General features: G+C 44.3%; 1 protein-coding gene across 1 annotated transcript; it reads left to right on the top strand.

Moving 5' to 3' along the window:
* The first annotated feature begins 654 nt into the window (after window positions 1-654).
* Window positions 655-27,195, top strand: HPCAL1 (hippocalcin like 1). Its single transcript, XM_062488482.1, has 4 exons — window positions 655-742; window positions 21,358-21,760; window positions 22,895-23,000; window positions 26,009-27,195. Exons 2-4 carry the CDS (start codon window positions 21,383-21,385, stop codon window positions 26,104-26,106), a joined length of 582 nt encoding a protein of 193 aa, XP_062344466.1. The 5' UTR covers window positions 655-742; window positions 21,358-21,382; the 3' UTR covers window positions 26,107-27,195.
* Window positions 27,196-27,618: the final 423 nt, after the last annotated feature.

Genomic DNA, 27,618 nt, shown 5'->3' with positions numbered 1-27,618 from the left:
AGGGAAGCAAAGTTCTGAGCCAAAAATTCCCAAGGTGAGTGATGGTCTCCTCCTAGCTCCAAAAATTCGACCTGTTGTCTGCAAAGCTATCTGCTGCTGGGAAACCCTTTAACTCTTTCACCTGCCTGCACCTCTGAAACTAAAGTTTGAGGAGTCACTTGAGATCCTGTAACTTGTTTATCTGAAACACTCAAAGAAGTTACAAGTAATGACATCTGAGGAGCTGCAGAACAGAAGCAAGAGCCAGCTTTGGAAGTGTGAGCCGCAGCTTCTGCCAGTGCTCCTGGATGTCCTGCATGGTTTTTGGGATGGAGGGAAAGGGGGAGACAAGCTGAGAGCAGTCACCCTCACTGACATCTCTCTTCAGGCTTTGCCTGCTTTGTAGACAGACTTAATTCAGCGCTTAAGAGACTCTTATTTTGCCAGTAGGAACAGGGACACTGAGGGCCATAATGGAAATCTGTGGGGTGATGTCTCCTCTACATCATTGCCTAGGAATTTTTGAGCATTGGAAGGATGCAAAATGTAAAACCCGTCAGTGGGTGGAGTGAGCGTGAACGTGTGGTTTATGCATGTGGTTTTGCTTTTTATTTAAGGGAGAAAAAAAAAGTTAAAAATAAACTGCTGGCTTGCCTCCACTTCCTGGTTCACACAGGGCTGTGAAGGAGCAGCGAAAGGGATGGGGTGGCCAGTCCAGCCTGGAGACCCTCGTGCCTGAGCCCAGGGCATCTGGAGGGGTGAGGTGAGGGGGGAGTACAGGGCAGCCAGCACCCTCTTGGGCAGCCAGTGAGGAGTGGGGCTGCTGATGTGGGGCTGTTCCTTCTCTGGGTGCCAGGGGGTGACACTGCAGTCAGTTGGAGTCTGTCCCACTTGGCATGGCTGCACAAAGTTCTTCTACACCCGTATTTGTTGTGGGGCAATGTTTAGGTCCTCCATCAGTGCCAAGTGTATATTTTGGCAGTGAGGGAAGGAGTTGGCTTTAAACCTTAAATCCCAGAGAGTAGTTTAGAGGTCTGGAGTGACTTAGAGGTCTAGGTGAAATGGGTGAGCAAGCAGAGAAATGGTGAAGCCATCAACAATGTGTAATGTAATGGCAGCTCCTTATGCTGAGGCTGCAGTGTGGTGATAGGGTGATGTAACTGGTGCCAAAACTGGGCCTGAGAGCCACTGGGCACTGTGTGGCACCTCCATGCCAGCTGCAGAGGGCTTTGCTCTCCAGCCAGGGAGGAGCAGTGACTGCTGGGGTGGTTTGCTGAGCTGGTTTGGGGAGAGCTGCAGGGAAAGGAGAAAGGCATCTCCTGGCTGAATGGATGGTACAGCTGTGTTTGTCAAGAGTTGGCCTGGGAGTTTATTTTTGCATGAAGGATACTATATTTTGTTGGTTTTGAAAGAAAACCTAATGACACTGTGTAGGTAATGCACAGGTGATTAAAATGTTCATAATACTAAGATGTTTATGAATAAGTTGACAAAAGCAATTGGAGGTTGCATTGTGTTCTCTGCTCTTTACAAGCAGCATTGAAATTCCCCAAGGTTGTCATCAGTAAGGTGTTGTGGAGCCTGGTTCTGGCCCAAGCTATCAGCAGATACATTTATGTTGTCCATGTCCAGCTAAATTTGTTTTACTCCACCTTGATTGAACCTCCATGAACCTGCCTCATTTGTCTTAAATTCAGGAGCTAATGATTTGGAAAGATTTGTCTGAAAATCCTCCTAAATTTTATCAGTGACTCCATGTCATTAGTCCTAGCAACCTCTCTCTATTTACATTGCATCTTTATGCTACACAGCTTGGTAGCTCACAGAGGTTCAGAAACCTGCTGGAAAAATTTGTGTCAAGCAGTGAAGCAACCTCATGGGAAAATCAGTGGTTTTTGTCCTTTGTGATCTCACTTTTCTGGCCTATATGCATGTATTTTTCCCACAGCTTGGAGGAGATGGTGCTGGCAGGCACAGCTGTGGGCTGGTGGAGTGGCACCAGGAAGGTGTGGGCTTGCCAAGCAGGGGGTTGCACATCTGTGGTGGCTAATGAGAAGCATTTTAAAAGCATTAGAGGATAATGGATATTGCATCTGTGTGTAAAAGGTACTTTAAACAGTGTCTGGAGGGGTTGCAGGTTGCCCATCTAGCTGTCAAAGCATCTGAATGTCAGAGCTGTGTGGAGAAGCATCTTGCCATACTTGTGACTTTTCTGAAAAAGAATAAAATTGGTGGATGTAACTTTGTGGAAAGAGAAAAGTGGCTGGTGTAGTGAAATTAGGCAATCTGAATTTCTTTACACCTATCTTTTTATCCAAAGCAAGTCCCAGCCCTGGTGGCTCCACCTCTGCTTCATGACCCTGTGGGGATGCTCTGGGCTGTGGCCACTGAGCACCAAAGCACCCAGGGAAGAGGTGATCCAAGGGAAGAGGTGCTCCTGCATTGACTGGAGTGGTGGCACAAGGGCTGGGAGTTTGTTTGGCAAGGACTGCCATCACCTCGTCCTTGCTGCCATTGCAGTCCAGGGATGGCTTGTGGCTTTTTATGAGCTACAGGTTGTGCATCTGCTTGGTTTGCCTCTGTGGGGGAAGAATTGATTCTAGCACAGGGATGCTTTTGGTGTATCTCACAGTTTCAGCTCGCCTTGAATTTTGTGACTAATTGCTGCAGCAATTGAATTTGGTGTCTGAAGACAGCACTGCAGTCATGCATGATGGAAAGGGACAAAACTAATTTTTCTGTTTAGCTTCTTTGAACGCTTCTTTTAATCCAGCCAGTTTGGCCAGTTTAGCTGTTGTGTGTTTGGTTGGGTTTTTGTTATTTTGAGGTGTGTATGTGTTTGTGGCTTTTTGTTCTTAAGAAAAAATAATAGTCTCTTGCCTCTTTAATGTTATGTAATTAGACAGCAGAGCAAACTATTGAGTGGCTCTGGCTAAAGCTGTGAAAAAAGTATTTTTAACTTCATGCTGTTGTATGAAGGGTTTTCCTTTTTCTGCCTTTATGATGCTGACTGCCCTTTTATATTTTAGCATCTGTTCCTGTAAGAATGTGGAACGAAATGAGCTGGTTCAGCAGAAACTGAAACCCAAACTAATCTCATGCTGTAGTAAATGCTCAACAGTCTCATTGTCCATGGGCACTTCAGCAGTGAATTAGGGAGGGGGGGAGCAAAACCAGCATTAAAACCTGAAATAGATGGTAGAGAAAGCACCAAAGCCCTTTTGTTGTTTTCCCCAGCATCGCACAGGCTCCACTCTCGTGGGCCATGAGCACAAAGCTCAGCAGCAAAGCGCCTGTGTCTGTGGCTCAGGGTGCTGGGTTGGGTCCTGCTCGGGGTGCTGGAGCCTGGCTCCTGTCACCTGCCCCAGCAGCGGGGCAGCCAGGTCCTGCCAAAGCTCCTTATGAGCTTTCCGAGGCTGGCTGCCACACGTCCCACAGAGTCCTCCTGTCCTTTCACCCCGTGCTTCCCTGCTTACATAACTGGCTTAGGTATTACACTCCCTGCCCTCCCTGTCATGCCTTCAGCACTCCTGCATCACTTGGCCTCTTTGTTCCAATAAATAGCTTCCCAGCCAAGTCACTCCTTAGGTGAGGCTCCAAGTGTTTTGAAGCAGAGACACCAAGTTTACATTCTTGCCTATTTTGTTTTGCAGATCTGTTTCATACCTAAATTCACAGGGATTATTTACTGAAAGGATATGGAGAATAGCATTTCTCATTTAAAAAAAAAATCCTGGTGGCTTGTGAACCCGTGGTGCTTTCTCTGGTCAGAAACTGAAAGTGAAATGGATTATTTTTTAATTGCTCTATCAGGCTGGAAGAAGTGTAGCGATTAGGAGGGCATGCAAAGAAGGAAGTGAAGAATCTCTCGAGTGTTTTAATGATCTGAGTGGCTAATATTTGTAGTGTGGGTTGTCACTGCACCTTCAGTTTGGCACTTAGGGTTTTGGTTTGTTAAATACAAATAAATAAAGCATGGAAACAGAGTTTCTAACTATTGTGGTTCAGTGTAGCTGTGCATATATTCTTCAGTCTGTCGGGCAGGTTTGCTCAATCCGTGTTGGTATTCCCCAGCTGGGCTTTTCCATGTGAAGTGCAACAGGTATGAGGCAGGTGTTCCTGACCCTCTGCTCTGGTGAGACCTCACCTGGAGCACTGTGTCCAGCTTGGGAACGTTCAGCACAGGCAGGGACATGGGCTTGGTGCAGGGAATCCAGAGGAGGGTCATGAAGATCATCAGGGGGATGAAGCTCCTCTCCTATGAGGAAAGGCTGAGTTGTTCAGCCTGGAGAAGGCTCCCGGGAGACCTCATTGCAGTCTTTTAATATGAAGGGGCTTATAAAAAGATGGAAAAATGTGGGGTATTTTCAGGGCCCTGTAGTGACAAGGAGCAATGGTTTTAGACTGAAAGGGGGTAAGTTTAGATTGGACATAAGGAACAAATGTACTGTGAGGGTGGTGACAACCTGGAACAGGTTTCCCAGATTGTGGATGCTTTATGTATTGAAGTACTCTAGGACAGGTTGGATGGAGCTTTGAGCAACCTCGTCTGGTGTGATATGTCCTGACCATGGCAGGGGGTTGAACTGCATAATCTTTAAAGGTCCCTTCTGACTCAAACCATTCTGTGATTATGTGATTATTTCAGTCTGATCTAGTGCCAAAATTTGCATTTGTTTACTGGCAAGGGCTAATATTTATATTGTACTATAACAACTGTTGGCACTACTGCTTGATGAAGGTAAGCAAAATTCCTCTGTATGTGTGGAAAAAATGTTCTTCAAGTTTAAGGCAGGAGACCTCTAATATTTTCAGTCAGGGTAAATTTAACTATATTTAAGAGTCTGGGAGGCAGAAGTAGGAAAAAGGAACATAACCTTTTGAAGACAGGAAGGCTGGTTTTGTTGTTGTTTTTTTATTGCTTTCCAAGCATTGCCATTTGTCAGACAGCTCTTCTATCTCTAGCCCATCTTTAGACCTGCTAAGGACTGACTTGAAAGGACTGTCTACCTCATCATTGGAGGGTAATGTTTGCTGCTGCAAAATGTGTTTCTGCAGCCAGCTGCCTGGCAAAGCAGGGAAGTCCCATCAGCTGTCTTTCAGCTTGACTTACTCAATTTTTGGCACAGCAACAGACTCTTTTTGGCCCAGTATATGGTGCCTGGCACAGCAGAAGCAAGATCTCAGCTGCCACTTCTCTGTATCGCAGCAGGGGCCCTTCAGCATCCTGCTTTTGTGTTGGGACAGCCACTGGCAGGTGTTCCCCCTTGCAGAGCTGGAGCAGTAGGCTTTGCCACTGGTTAATTTTAACTTGTACTAGCCTAAGATGTGCTCTTAGTGAAAAAATGGGAGCTCTCACTGCTTGTACTGATGTTTGAAACCAGGCTACTTGTATCAAAGATAGCACGGTCTGGAGCGCGCGCATGCCATGGATTTCTCCTGGAAAGCTGCAGCCTTGGAAATCCTGGCAGTAACAACAGCATCAAGAAATTGGATGTTTTAGTGGGGTTATTTGTGGGCAGAGAGTGGTGCTGTTTTTGAGGAGCTCTGTGAGCTTTGCCTGAGGTGCTCCCCCAGCAGCTCCTGTGAGTTCATGGTGCAGCCTCGAGGTGCATGCTGCTGCTGAAAAGAGCAGTGCCAATGGAGAAGGAATCACTTTCCATAGGAAAAGTCAATATGGGGGGTTTTATGAACACGCAGATTTTATTCAGTGGCATGATGAGACATTTTTAGTGACTCATACGTCAGCAGTGTTGGGTCATCAGGGTGAGTGCCCAGCTGAGCAGAGCTGGCCAAAGGTGCCTGTCTGCTCCAGTGTACATCCAAGTGCCATTATGACATAGCCCAAAGTTCTGGCAAACTTGGGGGATTTTTGCAAAGCTTTTCCCCATCCATTGGCTTGCACAGTGATCCAGTCCAGAGGGAGTTTCTGGTTTGCAGAAGGTCATGTTGTGGTGCAAATGCTGCTTGGAGCTAAGGGAAGAGTTGTGCAAGATCCCTGTGGGTCCACCCATGGGTTAGAGCAGCAAAGACACACTTGTTTTGATGTAAAATTTCTTTCAAAAGGGGAAAAAAAGTAGTTTTCTCAGCAGCAAATCTCTCATTGACTACAAGCACCATGGACCTGTAAGTGTGCATGAATATTTGTTGAACTGCTGCTTCTGCTGCCCCTACAGTGGATCCTGAGGCTCCTCACACTCCAAGGGAGCTACAGCCTGCTTGCAGTATTCAGGGGTATTTTCAGTCACCTTTTTCGCTGCTTAGTAAGGGGGGATTTTTTTACTCTATTTTCAGAGCAAGCTGCCTGATGGACTTTATGTGTGCTTCAGCTGTTCCTCTGATGTGCCAGATCTGAATTTCACCCTTTATGAGGAAACAAAAAAACCCTTTATTTTGAATAAAATAGAAATAAATATATATGTGTAGTACACAGGTCCTACTGAATAACAAATAGAGAGTGACTGTGGTCTCCCCTAGTTGAGGGTGTGGTTGCATTTGGTTGGTTGGTTGGCTTTGTACAACTCTACTTTTTTTTTTTTTAATAGATAGGCTATTATTCCCTGTTTGTGCACTGGATGAATGATAAAAGTGGTCCTCCTCATTCACCTGACACTGAGAGCTAGAGAAGAAACTGGAAAAATCCTTGTATGACTCGCACTACTAGGTTTTACATGTGGAGATGTTCCAGGAATGTGCTGGATCACTTACTTCTTGGCGTTATTTTTCCTCTGAGCTTTACATCTCATCTATCAGGCCTTTTCAGCAGATGGATTTTTTAACCTCCACATTCAGGGTGCACAGGTCATGTATCTGGTGCCATGACACTGCCATTTGCCATCAGCTTGAAAAAAAGATCAGGATGTCATTCTGAGGGAGCAGGGTACCCCTTTGGATGGCAGGAACAGAAGAGGCATGAAACACAGGGTAGTCTGTCCCTGAACAGGGGAGAAGCTGCTCACTGGAAGTATGGAGGAGAGCCCAGGCAGAGCTGAACACAGATTGACCCAAGGCACTAAGGTCAAAAGGCAAATCCCCTTCTTGGAAGAGTGCCCAGTGCAGATAAGGAAACTTGGTGTTGAGATGGTGCGTGCAGTGCCAGGGGTCAGGAGGCTGTCGCTGCACTAAGTGCAGGGAAGGATTTCTGTGACATGGGGAAAGGACACTGTGTGTCTGAGAGGAGGCAAGAAGAACTTGCTCAGTCAAACCAAGAAAGCCAAGGCTGATGTGGGAGTGATGGCTGTTATCCCTATGTGTAGCAGAGGGGTAGTTCCAGAGAAGATGATGTTGGGACCAGAGCAAGTGTGGTTACCAGCACTGAATACATTTGAGCTCAAATTAGAAGACAATTTTTGAGCCAGTAGAGGATTGACTTGACAGGGGTGGGCGCAAAGCCTGGCTGGCTTTTGGGATAAAGCTCAGGAAGAAAGCCACTGACTGATCTACACTGCCATATCAGGGCCTGAACATAGTTCTACCTAGAGGAGCTGGTCGTCTTCAGGAATATTGAAAATAATGAGTATTGACTGCATTAAATTACAAGTATATTAAGATATATCCACTCTGACATAGCTCTGTATTTAAGCCATTAGGACAAAGCTGAGTAACAAAAGCTAATAGGACATTAGGACAGCTTGGAAACAACGAGAAATACAGAAATAACCTGTAATAGCCATGTTGAATTTGCAGGAGGAGTGGCATTCAGCATCTTTGCTTCTGTGCATGCCAGTGGTGGATATGCCTTCCCAGGGCTGGCACTTGAGCAGGTCTACCCTTCTCACTCTTGGCTGCAAATCTGGTGTTTGCATGGGCTGCTTCTTACTGCACTTTGCCTTATTTAAGCCCAACAGAGTCACCTCCCCAGTGGAGTGCTAACCAGATTGCCATGGGGTGTGGATTAGTAGAGGAAATCTGGGAATTCTTTAACATTTATTTATTGAGTTTTATTTATTGATAGCCATTTGCTGTCCAGTGAAGCCAAAGCCCAGTAGATAATTGCTATGAGAAGTAGTTTTGACTCTTTTACTCCTTTGTAAAAGCAGGACAGGAGATGAGAACTTTCCCAAATTAGGACCAAGTGCAGTTTCAATGTCTGTCTCAGCAGGTCAATATCAACAGATGTCTGTTCCAAACTGGTGGGTAATTGCTTTGTGCAAAGCCATTAATGAAATAATTTTTTCCTCCAGGAATGTGAAATTTGCTTATTCCATCCCATTGCAGAGCAAAGCCATTTCTTACTGTAGCAGAAGTGTATGCACTCTGTTCCTTCTGACCTGCCTGTAGCTTTGTTTTTGAATATAATATAATCTGAGAATATAATTTGGAGTATATTTTTCCACATTGCCTCTTAATCTGTCTAGTCTTGATATTTTGCAAACCCATGGTTTCCTTCCTTCTCTCTCTTATTTTCTTTTATTAAGTCTTCCAGATCACTGAAAATATCTGAGATGTAAATTTTAGCAATTTTGCCACAGTAGGAGTCTTCTTTTGGGTTGTAAGCAATGGGTGCTCTAGCAGACTAAGGACAGGTTGGAAAACAACAAACAGGCTTATTGCTGTGGGCTGATGCTCAGGGTAGAGATCAGGGAAGATGGGGTTATTACAACTGAGTATGTACTCTAAAATGGATGGACAAGATAATTGATGTGGCACTGTACAGAGGAAAGATCCGGATGGCTTGCAAGTCTGTATTACTGTGTTTAGGGTCTGATTCTGTTGCATCCAAGTGAAGTAAATATTCCATTGGTATTCGTTAGGAGGGGGTTGGTTTTTTTTGTCAGTGCCAGTCATTTTCTCATCAGTATTGTTGCCCAGCTCTGGCTGCTGTGTTCATGGCCTGTGTGTGGGACCATTTGAGAGGAAGGAGGAAGATCTTACGGGACTGCAGAGGTGGGGAGTGTGGAAAGGAGCTGAGGGAAATGGAGCAGATTGAATGTCCATCAGAATAAACATGCTGCTGCAGCCTCATAGGCCATACCAGGAAGGGCTAAAAGGTAAATGAATCTGAGAAATGGCATAATGTTGAAATGGCATTACAGAGTGTAAATGTACACTTTGATTTACCTTTTTCATCAAAGGATGTGCTTGACAGGCAAGTCTGGCTCTGCACCTTTGGTGGCAGAGCTGAGAGCACTGTCTTGAGGTTTTACAGGCTTTTTTGTCTAGTTGATGCCAGTCACAGTGGGACTGTGGGCAGCCCAGCCCTCCCCCAGATCCCACCAGCATGCTGGAAACTGCAATAGAGCAGTAGAATCCCCTAGGAGAGCCCCATCAGCCTTCAGCTGGGTTCCAGTCAGACAGGACTTTCTTCCAGCAGCAACCCTTTCAGTCTTCAGCAGAGCTCAGGAGGTTTATTTAAAGCCCTGGTCCTTTCTGTGGAGGAAGTAGGAAGCGCTTCCTCTCTGTAGATCTCTATCCAAACCTTTTGTCCACTTTCTTACAGTCCCACCCTGCTTGGAGTCGCTCCAAAACCCAGCACGCCAGGGCTGTGCTATTGTTCAGCAGGGTCATCCTTAGATGTAGCTCCTCTCCTTTTCTAAAACACAAGAGTTTGGGCATCAAAATGCTGAAGACCTCTGTTCTGGGCTATGGGATGTATGAATGCCCATCTGTCTATGCTGCCCCACTATCCTCCTGCAGCTGGAAATTCAGTTGCAGAGGAAATACAAGGGTCAGCCCTCCTTTGGGAAGCTCTTTGATTCTTGCCACTGAGTGTTACTTGGGAAACTTAAAGGAGGGCTCAAATTAGGTCTGACAAGTCACAATCTTTGCAATAGAGGTTCAAGAAGCTTAAAAAATAGTGTTAACCACAAGAATGCAAGGGCCTAAAATGCTTTTAAGGTACTACTGCTTACTCTCTTCAGAGCAGGGGTGGGGAAATGTGGGATTATTTCTGTTGTGATACATTTATCTCAGAGAAGTCCTGCGGCAGGATCATGCCTGTGTTTGCAGGGAGGATAAGAAGAGTCTGAATGGCAGGCTCAGTCAGGGGAGAGTGTTGGCTGGAGGATTTATGTGGTTCTTCCATGGTCCTGCTTGGAAGCTTTATTTGCTTCAGCTGAGCAAATAAAATTTCATCTTCCTCTGGCAGGAACCTTTCCCCCAATGCCAGTGTGACTCCACACATCTGTATCAGTTATGGAACTGACTGACCCTGAGGGTGGTACATTTGCTGGCCTTCCCTTTTCAACATATGTAGTGCCAACAAAGAGCTGTTAGCAGGCTTGAAGGCAAAGGGAAGCAGCCTTGCTGTTTGTGCTGAAAAATGATGTGTGCACACCCCAGGAGAAGGCATCACTTCAGAAACTTTCGATTCCTGCACCATCCTCCACCATCAGAGCCCTCCTTTTAACCACTGCCACAGCCTTTAAACACTTTTTTCCTGTTCCTTTCAAGAGGAAAAAATAAATGATAAATTATTGTGTTGATCTTACGCAAATGTTGCATTTACGGAAAGATCTTGTTGACATGGTTTCTTGCACAGGATACATTCTCCTCCTGCAGAAAAGTTGCTGAAAGCTTCCAGGGAGATAGATAATGTTATCCTTGGGGAAAGGGAATTTAAAAAAAAAAAAAAAGTGCCAGCCTGGTGTGGATCTAGTGTGGATCTTGGTTTGCAAAAGATGCAGAATTAGGTTTAGTAGGATTTTTTTAGTCCTGTTAGAAGTGGAACAGACTAGTAGTTGATACCAGGTGTAGCTTAGGATCTTTTCAGAGACCAGAGTGGTAAATTAAGAGGTTACAAACTGGCTGAGGTCAGTATCCTGACCACCTGTTGTGCCTTACCCAGGAAAGCTTATCTGTCCATGGCCTGATATGTTAAAACCTTATGGATTAGATGCTCTTTTTGCATTCACTAAAATAAAGTTCATTAAGATCTTTCCTGAGAGAACAATTTTAAGGGGATGTCAGTAGTAGATTTTCTTCCTCATCCCCTTTTCCTCATGTGAGCATGAAAGTCCATCTTATATATCACTATTGAGAGAAGGCACATTTCCTGTTTTTGCAGTCGAGACCTTCACCGATGCAGCACCAAGGCTGTGGGACAGGATGTGCCCCCTATGTGGTCTCAGGTGGAGGTCAGCTCTTCTCACCCCAAGCCTGTTGGGATGCTTCCTGCTTCAAAACCATCACATCTTCCTGTTACTATACCCAGTTAGGGAAGAAAGTACACCCATTTGGCCACTATTGGCATCAAATAGATATAAATATAAAATTCAGCATGATTTGATTTTCCATTTGTTTCTTACCCAGCCTGCTAACTGAGGCTCAGCTCCAGCCCTCACAGTGCTCAGAAAAACACATTTGGCATGGGTATTGCTGGGGATGGAGCCCTGTGGTGGAGGTTAATGAGAAAAGTGATGTCTTGAGTGCAGACTGCATGATCTGCTTCCAAGATGATTTGCATTGAAGTGTTAAATGCTACACAGAAATGCCAGAAGGGAGAAAAGATTTTCATAGGGCTATTCTTGGTGCCCCTAAAATTACCACTGTCTCTTCTTTCTCCTCTGATATGGAGCACTCCCTTTCTTGGAGACAGACAGTCATATTGTTCTGCATAATTTATAGTGAATGCACTTAAGAGCAAATCAAACTCTTGAGTGTTCAGGATTAATGGAAGCTGCAACTACTAAATGTGTGGGCTGGGACTGGAGATGTCCTGCTGTGCTGCTGCACCAGCCTCCTCTTGCCTTAGTCTTGCCTGCTGGGAGAGTCCAGTCAGTGCTGTCTCTGACAGCTCACTGAAGGGGTGGTGCCCATTTTTGTAGGGATTTTAGAGGAACTAGTCACAAAGTCATATGGTTTGCTTTTTTTCTGGAGATAACTCTCCCATTTTTAATGATGGAAGCTGAAGTGAGAGGTAAGAAGGTATTACTGTATCCCTGAGCATCATGCATGGCCAGAGGATGATTTGGTCACGGCTGGTCTATCACTGCTGGTCAAAAGGGCCCATTATGCTCAGGATCCAGCTAAAAGGAGCACCAGTGCTGTGCTCATCCCTGTGATCATTTGGTCTGGAGTTCACACCATCAAGGCACTGCCTTGGGCAAATGCCCATGCGTGCCCCTTGCCTGTGGGGAGCCACCAGCCTGGGTGTGCCTTGGCATGGGCAGTCCTTGCCACCCAGGGAGGACAGCAGGACATTGCAGGACAGCTGGGTGTCCACATCCCAGCATAAATGTTGCCATAATCAATAACAAGGTGCATGCTATTGTGTTCTCAAGGCACAAAGGCTGCCCTGATAATAACCTGAACACAAACCTTGCATCATGTTCCTGGTGTGACGTGTTGTCCAGGGTTTGTCCTGGGTCCATGGCTTTCCTGCACAGGATAGTAATCATTGTAATTTTGGCTCCTTGATTGTAAAAATGAATTTTTAAAAACCCCCATGAGATTGGTCCACAACTTGAGTAATATCCTTAGCTATTGTGGAGCTTGGGTTGATTCCTACCAGCAGATTTGGTCTTCTGCTCCTTGAATTGCTGCATCCAGCAGAACCAGGTTCCTTCCTGTGGGTGGGATGCTGTTCTCGTGTAGTTATTTCACTCTCAGTTTTTAATTCACATCTCTGCAAGGAAAAAAAAATCCAGGTTTGCTGTTAGATTTGAAACTTCAGTGTTTCTTTTCATTCAACAAACAGGAAAATAAAGGTGTTTGATTACTGTTATCAGTGTTTACCACTGAAGGGGAAACAGAACACTGTTTTGAGAAAAATTTTGGTTTAGTGGAGTGTATTTTTGCAAAGAGTTTAACTTGTGGCTTTTGTGATATTTTGAAGTGATGATCAATTTTTTAAAAAAAGGTACTTTAGAAATCTAGATTAATAAAAGGAATGGGTGCATATACATTAGATTTAATATTCTTGGAACAAAAACAACCTGTGCATTAGTAGAAGAAATTGTTAGTAATAGCTGTGAATTTGGAGGTTGAACATGTTGGTGACAAAGAACCTTTCTCTTTTGGTTGAATTTTTTTTCCCCTGGTATATCTTAATATTTTTAGTTAATGATGAATTTATGTTAGAGATAGCTGGTTGGCATATCTCCAAAGCCACATTTTGGAGCATCTTTTTGATGCCTTAAGTTTTAGCTTTCATATTTTCCAGATTCTGTACTGCTTTAGTATATAACTCTGAACTTCACATGAAGCATTGGCAAGTTCTTACAGTTTAGTTAGCCAAAGCAATCCTTTTCCAGCCCAAGAACCAAGAATACCATGGTAGCTTCAGGCCCAAGAAGTATAAACAACAGTGAATTATGGAGAGCAATGTGGGAGGATGGGACTTCATAACCTGAAGCTGTAATTGGATAATTAACCCCAATATATAAGTGGACCAAAACTTAAAAAGTGTGAAAACTCATGACCAGTGGTCCATCTTGAGTGTAGCCATGGCTGGGCTCTTGTACTGCCCAAGCTGTATCCTTTGAAGGCCTTTTTAATAAATAACTACTTTATTCCTTTAACTCTGTCTAGTGTCTGTTCTAGGTAGCCTCTCAAGCCATCATTTTTCGCTAAGGATACACGTGCTAAAGAATGACTTTTTTAGTTAAATAAGGCATATTCCACTCTTTGAAACCAAACCCAACTCTCTTCCCTGCTCTGTTTCAAAGTAGCTACCCTGAAACCCCCTTGATTCCTCCAAGCCCCGTATCTCAGCACATTACCTGCAGCTGAGGAAGGGAAGTATGTCAGATCTTTTCCTTTTTTTTATTTAGGTATCATTAGCAGTGAGGATGGTTTTGCAGACCATGCCTGAGGGCTGGGTATCATCTGTCATTGTCTGGTTAGCTGGTGTCATTGTCCCCAAACTCTCCATCTTCTCCACAGGAGTGGCTCTGATGCTGCAGAATTTGCTCAGGTGCCATTGGCTGGCTCTTATTACTGCTAGAGTTTGACAAATTCTTCTGAAATTTAATCTGGGTTCCTTTCTCCCAGGGCTATGATTTTTCTGTAGAGAATTCTTCTGTGATGTACCTTCATCAATTGAATAAATGCATCATAGGAAACTTCTAAAGTCTAATGACAAAACAACCCAACTGTGCTACTTCTGTTGTTTTAATTCTATTAACAACACAGTGCCTTGTGCTAATTTTTGTCATTTTTCTTCCTTTTCTCTAAAAATATTCTCTCTGATTTCCCGGTTCCTATCAGGAACCTTCCCCTGTCCTGCACTCACTGAGTTTTATTAAAAATTATGTATTACAATACTATTTCAGTGAACATGACGTGAGTTTTTCCTCATGCAACCCAGCCTTCTCAGAAAAAGACCTTGTGCAGTAAGACATTGTGCAGACATATTTTCCTTGATCTGCAATATTGTGTAAACAAACTGTAATTTTTTTAAGCCTTGCCAACTTTGCACAGTGTCTGAAAAAGTAGGACTGGCTGCTTGTCCCTTGGTTTTGTTTAAAAAAAAAGGACAAAGGGAGGAGATGAGGAAAATCCATTCATGATTTTCTTTTCCTGTCTGCAGTCACTGCCCAAACTGCATTGGTGCCCAAACTGCTCCCATCCAAATTAACCCAATTTCCTAATTTACTTGAAATATTTCTGTGCTTTTCTTACTGCATTGGGAATATTTGCCCTTTACAGTAATAAGCTCTCCTGCCTGAACTGGAGAACATCATCGGGAGCTCCCCAGAGAATTGCCACTTTTCTGGTCCCAACATGGGTCTCATTTATTACTCATTAGCAACAGTTCATGAATGTTTGGGGGTAGTTTGTGTTTCTTTTGCTTCTTTTCAGTAGTTTTTAACCATACCATCCATGGCAAACTCTCCTCTGCTGGCGGGGGTCAGTGTTGGTGGGCACAGTGGGTAGCAGTGGGTGCAGCAGGTGTCAGCATCCCCTGGCTCCTCGCTGTGGCTCCAGCACCTGGAAAGAACCTGCCACTGTGATCTGCAAACACCTCTTCACCACACACTTGTGATCTGAATGTAAAATGGTTCTCAGGGTAATGTACTGATGCTCGAGGTCAGGGACTAACTGATTTTTCCCTGTAAATCAGGAATATAATCCTGAATAAAGTGACTTCAATAGATTGGAACAACCCAGACACATGTAAGTGAATTTTTCTGTTCCAGCCTTTGCAGCTGACTCCATTAAATGAACATGCTAGCCTGGAAATATTTGTCTCACACAGCCATTTGCAGGGTTGGAGCATTTGTAATTATATCCTTCTTTGGCAAGGTGGAGGGTAGGTGGTTATGTGTAATGGATTTCATCCCAGACCATGGAATCAGTTTTTCAAGACCACACAGTTCCTGGCTATGTGTTCATGGATAAACTAACACAGTGGGGTGGCTCGAGGTCTCTTTACCAATTGACTCCACCTTTCGAAGGACATTCAGTGAGCATATGTGAGTTGTTACTGAGTTTTCTGAAACTAAAATGTGGGTGGTACCTAGAGTGGTCCTTCCCCTTCACCCACTGTTTATATTAATAAACTTCTGAAAAAGATTGAACTTGAATGTAAGTTGTAAATAAGCAATGTTTCTTATATAAATAAAAGCAGAATAAGTTACTGGAAGTGAAAAATTTAAGAAAAGCATTGATTTATTTAGAGTGGTCTTTTCTTTACTTGTCAGGTTTCGTTTTTCTTTGTTTCCGCGAAGGCAGCAGCAGAAGCAGCTTCAGCCCCTCTTGACACAAGCCTTTCACATCTCAAACCCTGCAGGATTTGAATTTTTTTTGCGGCGTTATCGATTAAGATTTTTCTTTTATCTCACTGCTTCTGTTTACTAGCTTTTCAAGAGGTAAAGATACTCTTTGTTGCAGTTCAGACTTTGTCAAAAGGTGTTACTTTTGGCCCCGTGTCTGCAGCCTGGGAAAATGAGACAGGTGCTGCAGCGGCTGGTGTGCGGGTGTCGGCTTTTGCCGCAGGGCAGGAAAGAAGTTCACTTGAGTTTACCAGGCAGGACCAGATATCTATAGCAACGTATTTGTATATCCTGTGCCTTGTCTGTTGCAACGCTCGTTGCTTAGGATACTGACATTAAAACATGTAACAAAATCTGCTCTTCACTCTGGAGTTCATTATCTGTCCCAGCCCCTGTAACTGCGCATTTCCCCCAGCTCGGATCCGAGCCGCTGACCAGCCCTCTGCAGAGCCTGCTCCAGAGGGTGTTGTTGTAACCCTGTTTTGCAGCCGCTTGCTGCATGATCATTTTTTACCTAAACGTTTGTCACTAGCTGGGGTGTCCGGGAACCCATCTCCCTCTTGCAGCTTAGCACACGGGAGCTGGAGGCTTCCTAAACACATCTGTGTGCTGGCTGGGCTGCTGTGAGCTGGTGCTACCCCTGCATGAAATGTGTTCTCAAGAGTGTGCTCCAGAACTGTGGCAACACAGATCTTTAGTGGCTGAGGCTTCTTGCACTTGGACTGCTTGTGGGGAGTTTTTTTGTGGGGTTTTGTTTGGTTGGTTGGTTTGGTTTGCTCTTTGTTTGTGGAGGTTTTGTTCGGGGTTTTGTTTGTTTGTTTTTAATACAAGGATCAAGCTTTTAAAAATAGAGCCTCACTGACAGATCTGGTGCTTTAGGTATTAACAAAAAATCTTCCACCTCTGCCAACATGGTTCTTGCATTTCAGGCCAACCCAGAGCAGTGTTTGCTGCCTGGCTTATACTGTTCATTTTCTTTAGGCTCCTGCAGTCCTGGAGGCACTGTGCTACAGCTTCATGACTGTAACAGATTTGACACACTTATTCTGCCTTATAAGTGAGCACTGCAAGAGAAATGGTGCTACACTTCTCCCCTGCAAAGCAGATGGCTCAGATAATATGAAGGGTATTTGTTCTGTTTCTCTATGCACTGTCTTTCTCAGCTGGAGAGCACCTCTGTCCTACAGGCAGGCATTTCATCAATTTTCCTCTTTTTATTAGCACTAAATTACTATCCAAGGGGGTTTGCACAGGGAAATACATCTCTAAGGAGTTATTCCTCCTTTTCCAGCCATAACTGATTCCCTGAAAGGATCCCATCATGAGCTCCTTTCAAGGAGGTTTTGCTTTCACAACCTTTGCAGTAAGAAGCTGGTTTGGTTTCTGCCTTTCTGGGTTACACGGCCAAAGCCTGCTGCTGCTGGCTGTAACTGGTGGTTGAGGGAGAGTTCTTATGAAAGTGGGATGCCCTGAGCTTTGTTACAAGTATTTCAAATACTTCAGCGCGTGGATGCCGACAGCCAGTCCATCTGTTGGTAAAAACACAGAATTGCTACTTTAGCTGTTTCAGACTTTGCTACAGTTACTCATCCCAGTGCTGCACAACTCGCTGTTGTGGTTTAACTCCAGACCCAGTGGGACGAGGAGAATTGAGGGGTAAAAAAAAAAAAAAAAAATCCATGGGTCGAGATAAGAACAGTGTAATAACTGAAATAAAATTTTATTACAACAATGATGATAACAATTGTAATGAAAGGAGAGATAATAAAAATAGTGAGAGAGGTCACATCCAAGAGAAACGAGAGATGCACAGTACAATTGTTCATCACCTGCTGACCAGTGCATCCCTGAGCAGTGATCGGCCCCCTGCCCCAGCAATCCCCCCCAGTTTATATTCTGACCATCACAGGATGGAATATCCCTTTGTTCAGTTCAGGTCACCTGTCCTGGCTGTGCTTCCTCCACATTTCTTGTGCATCTCCTCACTGGTAAAGCATGGGAAACTGAAAAGTCTTTGGTTTGGGGTGAGCACAGCTCAGCAACAACTAAAACTTCAGTGTGTTATCAACATTATTCTCATACTCAAATCCTAAACACAGCCCTGTGCCAGCTACTAGGAAAAAAACAAACTCTGTCCTAGCAGAAACCAGGATGCCAGTGTGTGTCTTGGCCTCAGTAAAAGACCTTTTTGGTCCTTGCTGGACTTTTTCTGTGAGATCATTGCTGATTTTTTGTAAAAAAAGGACAGAGATTACATTCAGGTGGGAGTTCTCTGGCAGCTCGGTTTTGAGCCAGGCTTGAATTAATTAGAATTAGAACAAGCGGCAGCACCACATAATTTTAACAAAAATTTTGGTGTGGCACTGGAATAAAAGTGCATCTGGATTTCCCCCGTTTAAGCCTTACATGGCCCAGTGTCTCTTTCATGAGCAGTGATCGACTTGCTAAGCCCTCAGCTCTGCATTTAGGCTACCAAGCTGTTCCTTGTCTGATCACCTCAAGGGCATTCCTGCGATTGTTTTTCTTACTGCTATGATACTGCCAGATGCTCTGAGGGCTTTTGCTCGTCAAGGTGAGCAGGGACAGACCTCACTGCAGTGTATGTGGCATCAATTCCCTGGATATCACCCTGGTGTGATGGGAAATGAGGGAAAGGCAGGCTGTGCTGGAGTTAGGTCTCTGCTAACTGCCCAGGGCAATGTTGGGTGCAAGGATGTCTCTCTTGCCTTGCCTTCTGCACCCACTGCAACAAGTGATTTGTCTGGTAAAGGCTCGGTTAGAAAAGCAACAAAACACAGCCCTAATCACAGGGCTGACCAGAGCATCCCAGCCCTGCTCCCTGTGATTTCCATTAGCAGCCATCCTCTGAGTGGTCTTGTGGCTAAATCAGCTGCTGAGCCTCTGGAAGGTGATTTGATGAAAGCATTTTATAGCAATTGAATGAAATGTCAGTTGGATGCCAGCAGCAGGGGTTGCTGTCATGATTAATGAGATATTTAGGCATTTCATTTTGAAGGAGCTACCTGCTACACAATTTACATCAAAGCTGGGTTTTTTGGATGGGCTTTAATAAATTAATGTTAATGTTGGTTATTTACTTATTCACATCAAATTGGTTACAACTGTAGGATTGCATTTGGGCTGAACATGTTATGAAGACTTTCAGAAAGCTCATATGCAAAAAAAGAGTTGCTCAGAACATTGCACATCTACTGATATAAAGCATTGTGAAAGAGGAGAAAGGGTTAAAAAGGCCATAATCTTTTGAATGCAAAGACTGTGTGAATATTAAGTTTTTGAAGCTGATATTTAATGAGCATCTCTTCAAATAACAGGATGTATCTGCCACTAGAAGTAGTGAAATGTAGCAAGAAGAATTATTACCTCCCCTCTCTGTTGTCAAGGGGTCTCTGTTTTTAAGGAAACAGGAATAATGAAGGTATTCTAGGAAGAGGGAGAAATTATATTAAACCTTTTCAAACCTCTTTTAACTACCAGTTGGAAGTTTTGCAGTCCTTAACCCTGTGAGTCAATAAAGCTGAGGTAATTTCTGCTTAAAGCCCAGCTCCTGCGTTAAGTGTGCTCTACTGTTCCTCCTCCCTCTCTCCCAGGGAATTCTGAGGCAGTGCTTGGTGAAGCAGGGACTGCTTTTCGACCCAGACACTAGTTCTTACAAAGCATCTGGGAATCATGAACTGAAGGGGCTTGCTGAAGGCTGGAAACTGCAGGCACCTCCTCACCCAAGGACAAGAGCATACTGTTACAATTTCTGCTCTTTAATGAAAAGGACCACATCTGATCCATTATTTGCTCCAAGCTGCTCTTTTCTGCAATTTGACTTCAGCAGACTAGAATATTGTGTTTTCTGCTGTCGGCACTGCAAGGATGACTATCTGGAGCAGGGAAGATTCAAAGATGGAAAGGTAGTGGCAGTAGCTGAGAGTTAGTGGTTTAACTGGAGAGCAGTCTAATGCTCTCCTAGGGGTGATGCTGGCAGGAATCAGGAGCAAGTGACATCCCTGCATGTAGGGAGCAAGCAGAGGTATGTCAGGTAGGTCAAGAAAACTGCAATATGATGGACAAAAATAAAGCTTTGGAGTTGAAATATTGGCAGCTTTTTCTGGAAAACAGAAGTGCTAATGATAACACAGTTGTCTGTTAAGCCCAATGCACGGAACTGCCGAGCAGCTGGCTGGGTTTTGTCTCTGAGCACTAAGCCACAGAGCAGGATGTGGATTTTTTACATTGCTGAGGCAGTGCACAGACTAAGTGGAATACAAATAAAACAAGCTTACATTTCGCTGTAGAGCAACTTATTTTTTGCTGACCTTTAGCATTTTAAATTTTTTGGGCTCTTATGAATGCTTGGAAGTTTTGCTGTCTGGGAAGTACTTAGCCCCTGTTTTTCCTGGTCTCTGCATGCTTTGCAGCTCAACTCTTGCAGTTTCCAGGTAGTCTGCAGTGTTGGCCTATTACTAAACTGTCTTCTGCATCAGCTCTGAGCAAACCTGACACGCACAACAGTCTGTGCAGAGAAATTTCATTTATGCAAACCAGTCACAGGGGTTTGGATGTGACTTTGTGCACACTTTAGAATGAACTTCTTGAATTTGGGAAAGGACATGCAGCTGAACCTCTAGCTTGGCAGCAGTTTGATATTGCTAGGTAGCCATGAAAGACTGCAAGGGATAAAAGGCAGAAATTATCATGGTTTTGTTTTCTTCCTGTTGTTGCATAAGTGCAGACCCAGCCCTCTCCTGATATCCTGATGAAATCCTGAATTTAAATGAGCTTTGACCCTTGTGGGGGAATATTGAACCTACTGAATAAGCTTTACTAAAAGTATAAACCCCAGTAAACCTGAAAAGAGTTGCTTTGCCAAACATTTTGCTTTAAAAAGCCTTATTCTCTGATTCTCTGGGATGGCTGGAAAGGATGAAATCCCTTGTGCTGGTGCTGCTATCACAGTGATCTATCTGCTCATGCTGCCTCCACAGCTGAGAAAAAGAGAAGTCTTTTGGGGTGCTGCTGTTGAGCATGGGCTATGCTGAGCTTGCCATGCTGCACCCTCTTGTGACCCTCAGGTGCCACGAGGAGCACCAACCAAGCCCCACCACACAGGGGCAAGCCCCCAGTGCTGTGGAACAAGGGATGTAGGGAGGGAGGAGAAGCTGTGTAAGCCAAAGGATTTCAAAGAGCATCTGGACAATGCAAACATGACTGGCACGGAGCCACCTGTCCTTCCTGCTTCTTGTTCAGCTGCATTTACTTTCACTTTTGAACAGATGAATTTTTCGTTTCATCACTGCTGCTGTCCCTGCCCGCTCCTGCTCAGTCATTGCAGCAGATCAGCCTGTGTAGGAATCCAGAGCTGGGCATCACAAGCTGTGTGATGGAGGAGTGGGATTGCAGCAGAGAACTAAAATACTGAGCTTTATTATTTCCCATATAATAAAGATTAATAATAAGAATCAATATTTCCCAAATACTTCCTCCTGAACTACCTACCCTTCCACAGCATATTAGTCACCAGGAGAGCCTGGAGGAGAGAAAAGGAAACCAAATTAAATGAGGTCTTTACCTGGTGATTTACAGCATCCTTTTTATCCTTTTACCCCCTTGCCCCTGGGGGACCCTCTGTTTCTCGCAGGGTTCTCCCTCTCCCCAGCCTCTCTCTGCCTAGTGTGGCTGGAGCTCAGGCAGATTTTCTCTTGCTTTGCAGCTGCTGAACCCGGACCCAGAAGAGGATGGGGAAGCAGAACAGCAAGCTGCGCCCCGAGGTGCTCCAGGACCTGCGTGAGAACACTGAGTTCACAGACCATGAGCTGCAGGAGTGGTACAAGGGCTTCCTAAAAGATTGCCCCACGGGCCATTTGACTGTAGAAGAGTTTAAAAAAATATATGCAAATTTTTTTCCCTATGGCGACGCGTCAAAGTTTGCGGAGCACGTCTTCCGCACCTTTGACACTAACGGCGACGGGACGATTGACTTTAGGGAATTCATCATCGCCCTGAGCGTCACCTCCCGGGGCAAGCTGGAACAGAAGCTGAAGTGGGCATTTAGTATGTATGACCTGGATGGCAACGGGTACATCAGCCGTGGGGAAATGCTAGAAATAGTGCAGGTGAGGCATTATCTCTGTTGGACATCTTATTTGTGTTGCTGTAACCTCTTCACCATCAGACAGCTGGAGCTGGAGATGAGGGATGTGCTGTGCTGGGTCACTCCTGCCCCAGGGAGGTTCCTGACCCCATGGTCCCCAGAGGGACCCATGGTGGGACCTACAAGATACAGATGAGGAAAGGGCCTGACATATGAACGAGGAACTTGTGCAGCTGGCCTGCAGCCAAAATTCTGCAGCTCTCCCTGGGGGTTTCTTAGTGTGATGTTCATGGGATCAAAAAACCCTAAATGCAAATTCTATTGACCTGATTAATCTCGGAATTAATGCTTTGAGTCTTCAAATCTGAGTCAATGTGAACTCTGGATGAAAGGCTGTAGCATGCCTTTGTCTCCCAAAGGCAGAGGACGCATACACCATGGGCTGTAGTGGGGGCAAGCAGCAGTCCCTTGTGCTCCTACCCCACATGCTGGCAGGGATTTGGCCTCAGGAGGGGCTGCTTGTCACCCACTGTGCAGCTGAGATGTGTGTCCTGCGCAGTGCAAGAGAGTCATGCATCAGCCAGTGTTCTGACACTTGGTCCTCATGGCTGAGGTGGGATAATTTAGGTGGAAGGACAGGACTGCAGACACTCTAAAGAGATCTTATCATTATTCATGTTCTTGCAAGTCTGAAGATGCATTTCCTTACCCATCCACAAGGAAAAACAACCCCTATTTCTGTATATTCATATTCACCATAATCCATGTAGCATGCCACACTCATGCATGTAACTGGGTGGAGGGTGAGAGCCAGACAAAGAGGTGATAGCTTAGCCTGGCTGCAGAAGACAGGGTCGCACACCTTTGTCTCCTGTATTTTAGCTCAGTCCTGCTCATACATTAATCTAGGCAGACTTTCAGTTAAACTGACCCAGCGCTTCTTCTGGAGTACAAATGAATGCAGGAAAGAAAAACAAAAAAGCTGCAGTCAGAAATTCCCATTCATTTTGGTTTGTAAAATCCTGCAGCTGCCTGCCAGGGTCAGCTGTCTTTTTTTGTTGCTACAGGCTTAAATTATTTTTTCTCTGTCCCGTGCTTTATCATTTGGGTTGTGTTTTTCTTATATCTCTTTTTTTAAACTTTTTTTAATACTCAGGCAATTTACAAAATGGTTTCATCAGTAATGAAAATGCCAGAGGATGAATCCACTCCTGAGAAGAGAACAGACAAGATCTTCAGACAGATGGACACAAACAATGATGGTAGGATTGCCACTGGTACCCCTTCCTAAGCTCTAGAAACAGAGGTTTTCTAGTCTAGCCTTGGTAGATGGCAGAATTTGGGCAGAAGGAAGAGAGGGTAGGGATGTCCCCACTGGTGCCTCTGGTCTCTGCCTGGCCTTGTTGAGCATCTCTGGTCCATGGTAAATAGGGTGAATAAATGAGTAGTGAACAGAGGGTATATTCTCCTGCTGGGGGGTTGGTAGGGGAGCAGTCTTTCCCTGACATTTCACAGGTGAATCCCCTCCTGTAAAGGCTCTTTTGAAATCCCTGTGTCCATTTTCTTTGGGTTATTTTCTCTGGGCAAAAACTTGGTACAAGGTTTTGCTCCCACTGTCCTTGATAGGGTTGCACCTACCTGGGTTTGTCATCAGTAACGTGAGTCCTGAATGTGGTTGGGCACCTGAAGGCAAAAATTCCCCTGGGTCCGTAATATTTATTTTCCATGCATGTTTATGGCATGTGTACATACATGGTCACACATCTCTGTTGCACTTTGAGCATCAGGGAGATGTAGCAGCTCCCAAACTAGGTTGTGGAGCTACTTGATAAATTATCTGACAGTGTACCCATCACAGCCCCTCCACCTGTGCTGGCTTATTTCCTTGGGCTTGAAAAATACAGGCAAAAAATGATCAATTTCCTCTTCTCATCAGCCTGCTGATGTTTCCTCCCTTCCTAGTTGAGGTGGAGCTTTTCCCGGGGAATTACCCTGTCAGAGGCTAAGGTGGCAACTGTACACATCAAAGTCAGGAGCTGTGTCCTACTGATGTGCTCAGTGGGAGCAAAGATTTGATTCTAGCCCTGAGATATGGAGACCTGAAAAAATACCATCTTATGTACAGAAAGGGGTTTATTTAAAAGAATGTTATGGCTTCATTTTGGTGTCTGCTGCTACAGTCCCCAGGGCAAATTCCTGGCCTTGCTGAAGTCCTCAAGTATTTTGCCTTTGACTTCATCTAAACTAGCACTTTATCCCCTGGCTTGATTTGTAGAGGGCCCTAAAATAACATGATTAAAATATTTTTGGTCTGCAGAAAGTAGCAGTGCATGCAGATGTGTAATGGAGTAGTGGTCCCAAAATCTGCTATATATATATGGATCCTCCATCTGTTGCACTTTGTTGCTGAAATAAAATAATCCTGTTCCCAGTAAAATATCAGCCCTACAAGCCATGCAATGCCAAGGAGTAACATCTGCATGTGTGCGTCTGAGGGCTGAAAATGTTTCTTCCCCCATCTGACTATTGGGAATTGCAAATAGATTTTGATTTGGGCTTTCCTTTTAAGTAATACAAGGCAAGGAGCAAGCTAATAAATATCCTGGTAATTAGGAGGCCTCTTCTTTTCTTAAAAACATTTAATTTAGGAACATTAGCTTAAAAGCCAAAAATCAGTGTGCCACAGGTTTTTGAGCTTCTGTAATTTCTACGAGAGGAAGGCTTGGTCATTATGGAATCATAGAACTATATCCCTTAGTGTCACATCTGCACGTCATTTAAATGCCCTGGACAGTCTGTTCCAATGCTTGGCACCCCTTTCGGGGAAGAAACTTTTCTTAATATCCAATCTAAACCTTCCTTGGTGCAACTCGAGGCCATATCCTCTTGCCATATTACTTGCTCCCTGTTCAACCTGTTTTGTGTGCTTGCCACCACGGTCATTGCTCTTCCATCCCCATAACAGGCTGGTAACATCCTGGGGCTGCTGCAAACTGGCACAATGAGCTGGTGCCTCTCTCTCTTCAGGTGCATGTGGCCAAAAGTAGCAGCAGGCACGTGCCAAGTGCAAGATGTTTGTGTGTGGGTCCTGTCTCAAGCATAACAGTTTGGGGTAGGTAAGGATAGCCCTGGGGGGTTGTGTGAGGGTAGGGTAGGTGAATGTATGATCTAAATGGGAGATCACTAGACATGATGTTTGGGATGCAGAAAATGTTTGTCTATTCCTTTTCATAGGGAAAATTGTTTCAATTTTTGTTAATATTGCCATGTTCTATTTCTGCCGTGGTTCTGAGTGCTGGAGTAGGGGACTATTAGTGCTAGCTACCTGCCAGAGGGCTGGGTCACCCCATGATGAGGTCTGAAAGATCAGATGGAATATTTCCTCCTTGCTATACCATGCTGTGCCATGCCATTCCACAGAGCTGGTGGAGCCAGGGGATGCTGGGGTGGTTGCTCCTTCAGAGATCAGTTTTCAGACTGTTACAAGGTCCATCCAAATCAGTTCCTCTGGCCTAAACTAAAGATGTATAAACCAGAAGTGCTCAGGAGCAACACATAGCAGTAGATGTGTCCTAGGGCTGGCTTTGTTTATAAAAAAAAGGAAAGACAAAACCCATCCTGTTCCTGTACACCCAACAGGGCACAGCAAGTGACTTGCAGAGTGATGGAATCATGGAATAGTTTGGGTTGGAAGGGGGTTTTAAAGGTCATCTAGCCTAACATCCCTGCAATGAGCAGGGACATCTTGAACTAGATCACATTGCTCAAACCCTGGTCCAACCTTGTGGGTGCCAGAGAAGCCATGACTGCTCAGCCCTACGTGTCACAAGAAACAAGAGGACAAAGTGGGGATATTTGAAATATTTAGATTTAAAATGTTGTAGTAATACAAGCATCATTTCAAAGCATACATGTGTTCAGGTACCGTACTTGTGTTTATGTGTCATGTTATTTTATAGTCTGGTTCTGAGCAAAAAGCTGCCAAATGGTATTAGAACAGTTGTTTTTAGATTTGGGACTGTCTATTTAAATAAAAAAATAGCAATTATTATGCTGGATTGTTTTGCAGAAGAAAAATGCGTTTGGGCTTAAAGGCTTGAGTAGGATTTAGCTGTTGTGCATTGCACTAAATTCCCCTCGATGCCTTTGCGATAGATTAAATAGATGTTATGTTGCCTCGGTGAGGAGGGATTCTTTGCTACAGCAAAATGGTGACAGGAATAACTGACTTTAAAAAAATGATTTCCGTTTTGGTTTTGCTCCCTGTCAGGTAAGCTGTCGCTGGAAGAGTTCATCAAAGGTGCCAAGAGCGATCCCTCCATCGTGCGGTTGTTACAGTGCGACCCCAGTAGCGCAAGTCAGTTCTGATAAAAGCGGACAGTGTGCTCAGAGAATCTCGGCTTGTGTCCTTCAAGCTTTGCTCGCAAACGGATGCCTTCTCAACCATCCCTCCTCACTTGGCGGATAAGACCCCGTTGCCAGATCTTGTGTGTGTGTGCGTGTGTGTGTGTGTGTGTGTGTGTGTGTGTGTGCTCCCCCCACTAACACCAGTGCAGTTCTCCTGCGGCAGCTCCGTTTCTGCTTCCCCGTAATGTTACAATTCACTCTGCACATTTTAAACATTAATCGAAAGGTATGTTTACATGCAGCTACGAGAGAGTCCAATGGCTGATGAGACACCACTTCACTTAGTCCATGACAAAGGTGATGTTTCCATAGTTCCCGAGAAGATGCTAGGTAGGACTCTTACCCAAAATAGAAGATGGTAGATAATTTATTTTGCTTCGGAAATTACTATGTTAAAAAAAAAAGTGGACTGAATGGAGTGGAAAGTTAAAAAAAAAAAAAAAAAAAAGAAAAAGAAAAAAGGAAAAAAAAAAGGCAGCTTTCCTGGGCATGGTTCCAATTTTCTTTTTGAGGAAAATTGCTTGCACTTATCTAATGGTCTTTACTTTCTTTTAATATATATATAAATTATATATATATGGTGAAGTAAAATTTTAAATATTTAGGTCATCTATTTAAGGCATAAAATAGAATTCAAGCTTTTTTTCTTCTAGTTGTCTGTGATTTATTCAAATCTTGGAGATTGTTTTTTTGTGATATTTATGCATTAGCAAATTGCTGTTCCAAAAGAAATGCATGACTAGCAGTTTGTGGATATTTCACTCTGTTTAATTCCTGAATGCAAATATTTGTTCATTTTTACTGTCAGTCATTCCAGCATTACTGTATTAACAAAAGACCTGAAAGAAGTTCATCCTCATTTTGTATTTCTCAGTGGAGTCCTACTTTCTGGTGGTTGCTGCGTTAAATGGCTTTTGAGTGCCCCGAGGTGACGTGACTGGCACTGCTGTTCTCGACTTGGCTAAACCTCCTCCCTTTTGCTGTCAATATGTTAATAGTCTTGTGCATTCCAGTGTTATTTAATATCTGCCTAATGCCAAGAAATATTAATTGAAATAAAAGACTACTTTTCTTGTCTCTCCCTGTCTTGGTCTAAGCCATGCACCAAGTTCCTAGCATCAGGTATTTGGGGAAGGGCAAGGATGGCTCCCTGCACATCTCCCAGTCTTGTCCAAGACACATTGCCTTTTAAGTACATAGGGATTTTGGGAGCTGGCTGTTGTGGCTGGGTTAACACAGTTGTGTTGGTGCCTGTGGGATCCAGCTCTATCCCAGCTGAATCCAGGGTAAAGATTGCAGGGAGGTGACAACTCAATTTCTGCTGGATGCAGAGCAGCTCAAGGCAATGAAGGAAAAGCTGCTGGCCCTGCTGGCTGGGCTACCGTGGCCACAGCTTTACAAAATAAAACTCCTGTCAAGTGCCAGGTACTTGCTGTTGGACTAATTGAGAATGGTAGCATGGGAATCAGTTTT

Source organism: Cinclus cinclus, chromosome 3 (assembly GCF_963662255.1).
Source record: "Cinclus cinclus chromosome 3, bCinCin1.1, whole genome shotgun sequence".
NCBI lineage: Eukaryota > Metazoa > Chordata > Aves > Passeriformes > Cinclidae > Cinclus > Cinclus cinclus.
Note: the sequence above shows the minus strand (reverse complement) of the source record. Positions and strands in the feature narration are given on the sequence as shown.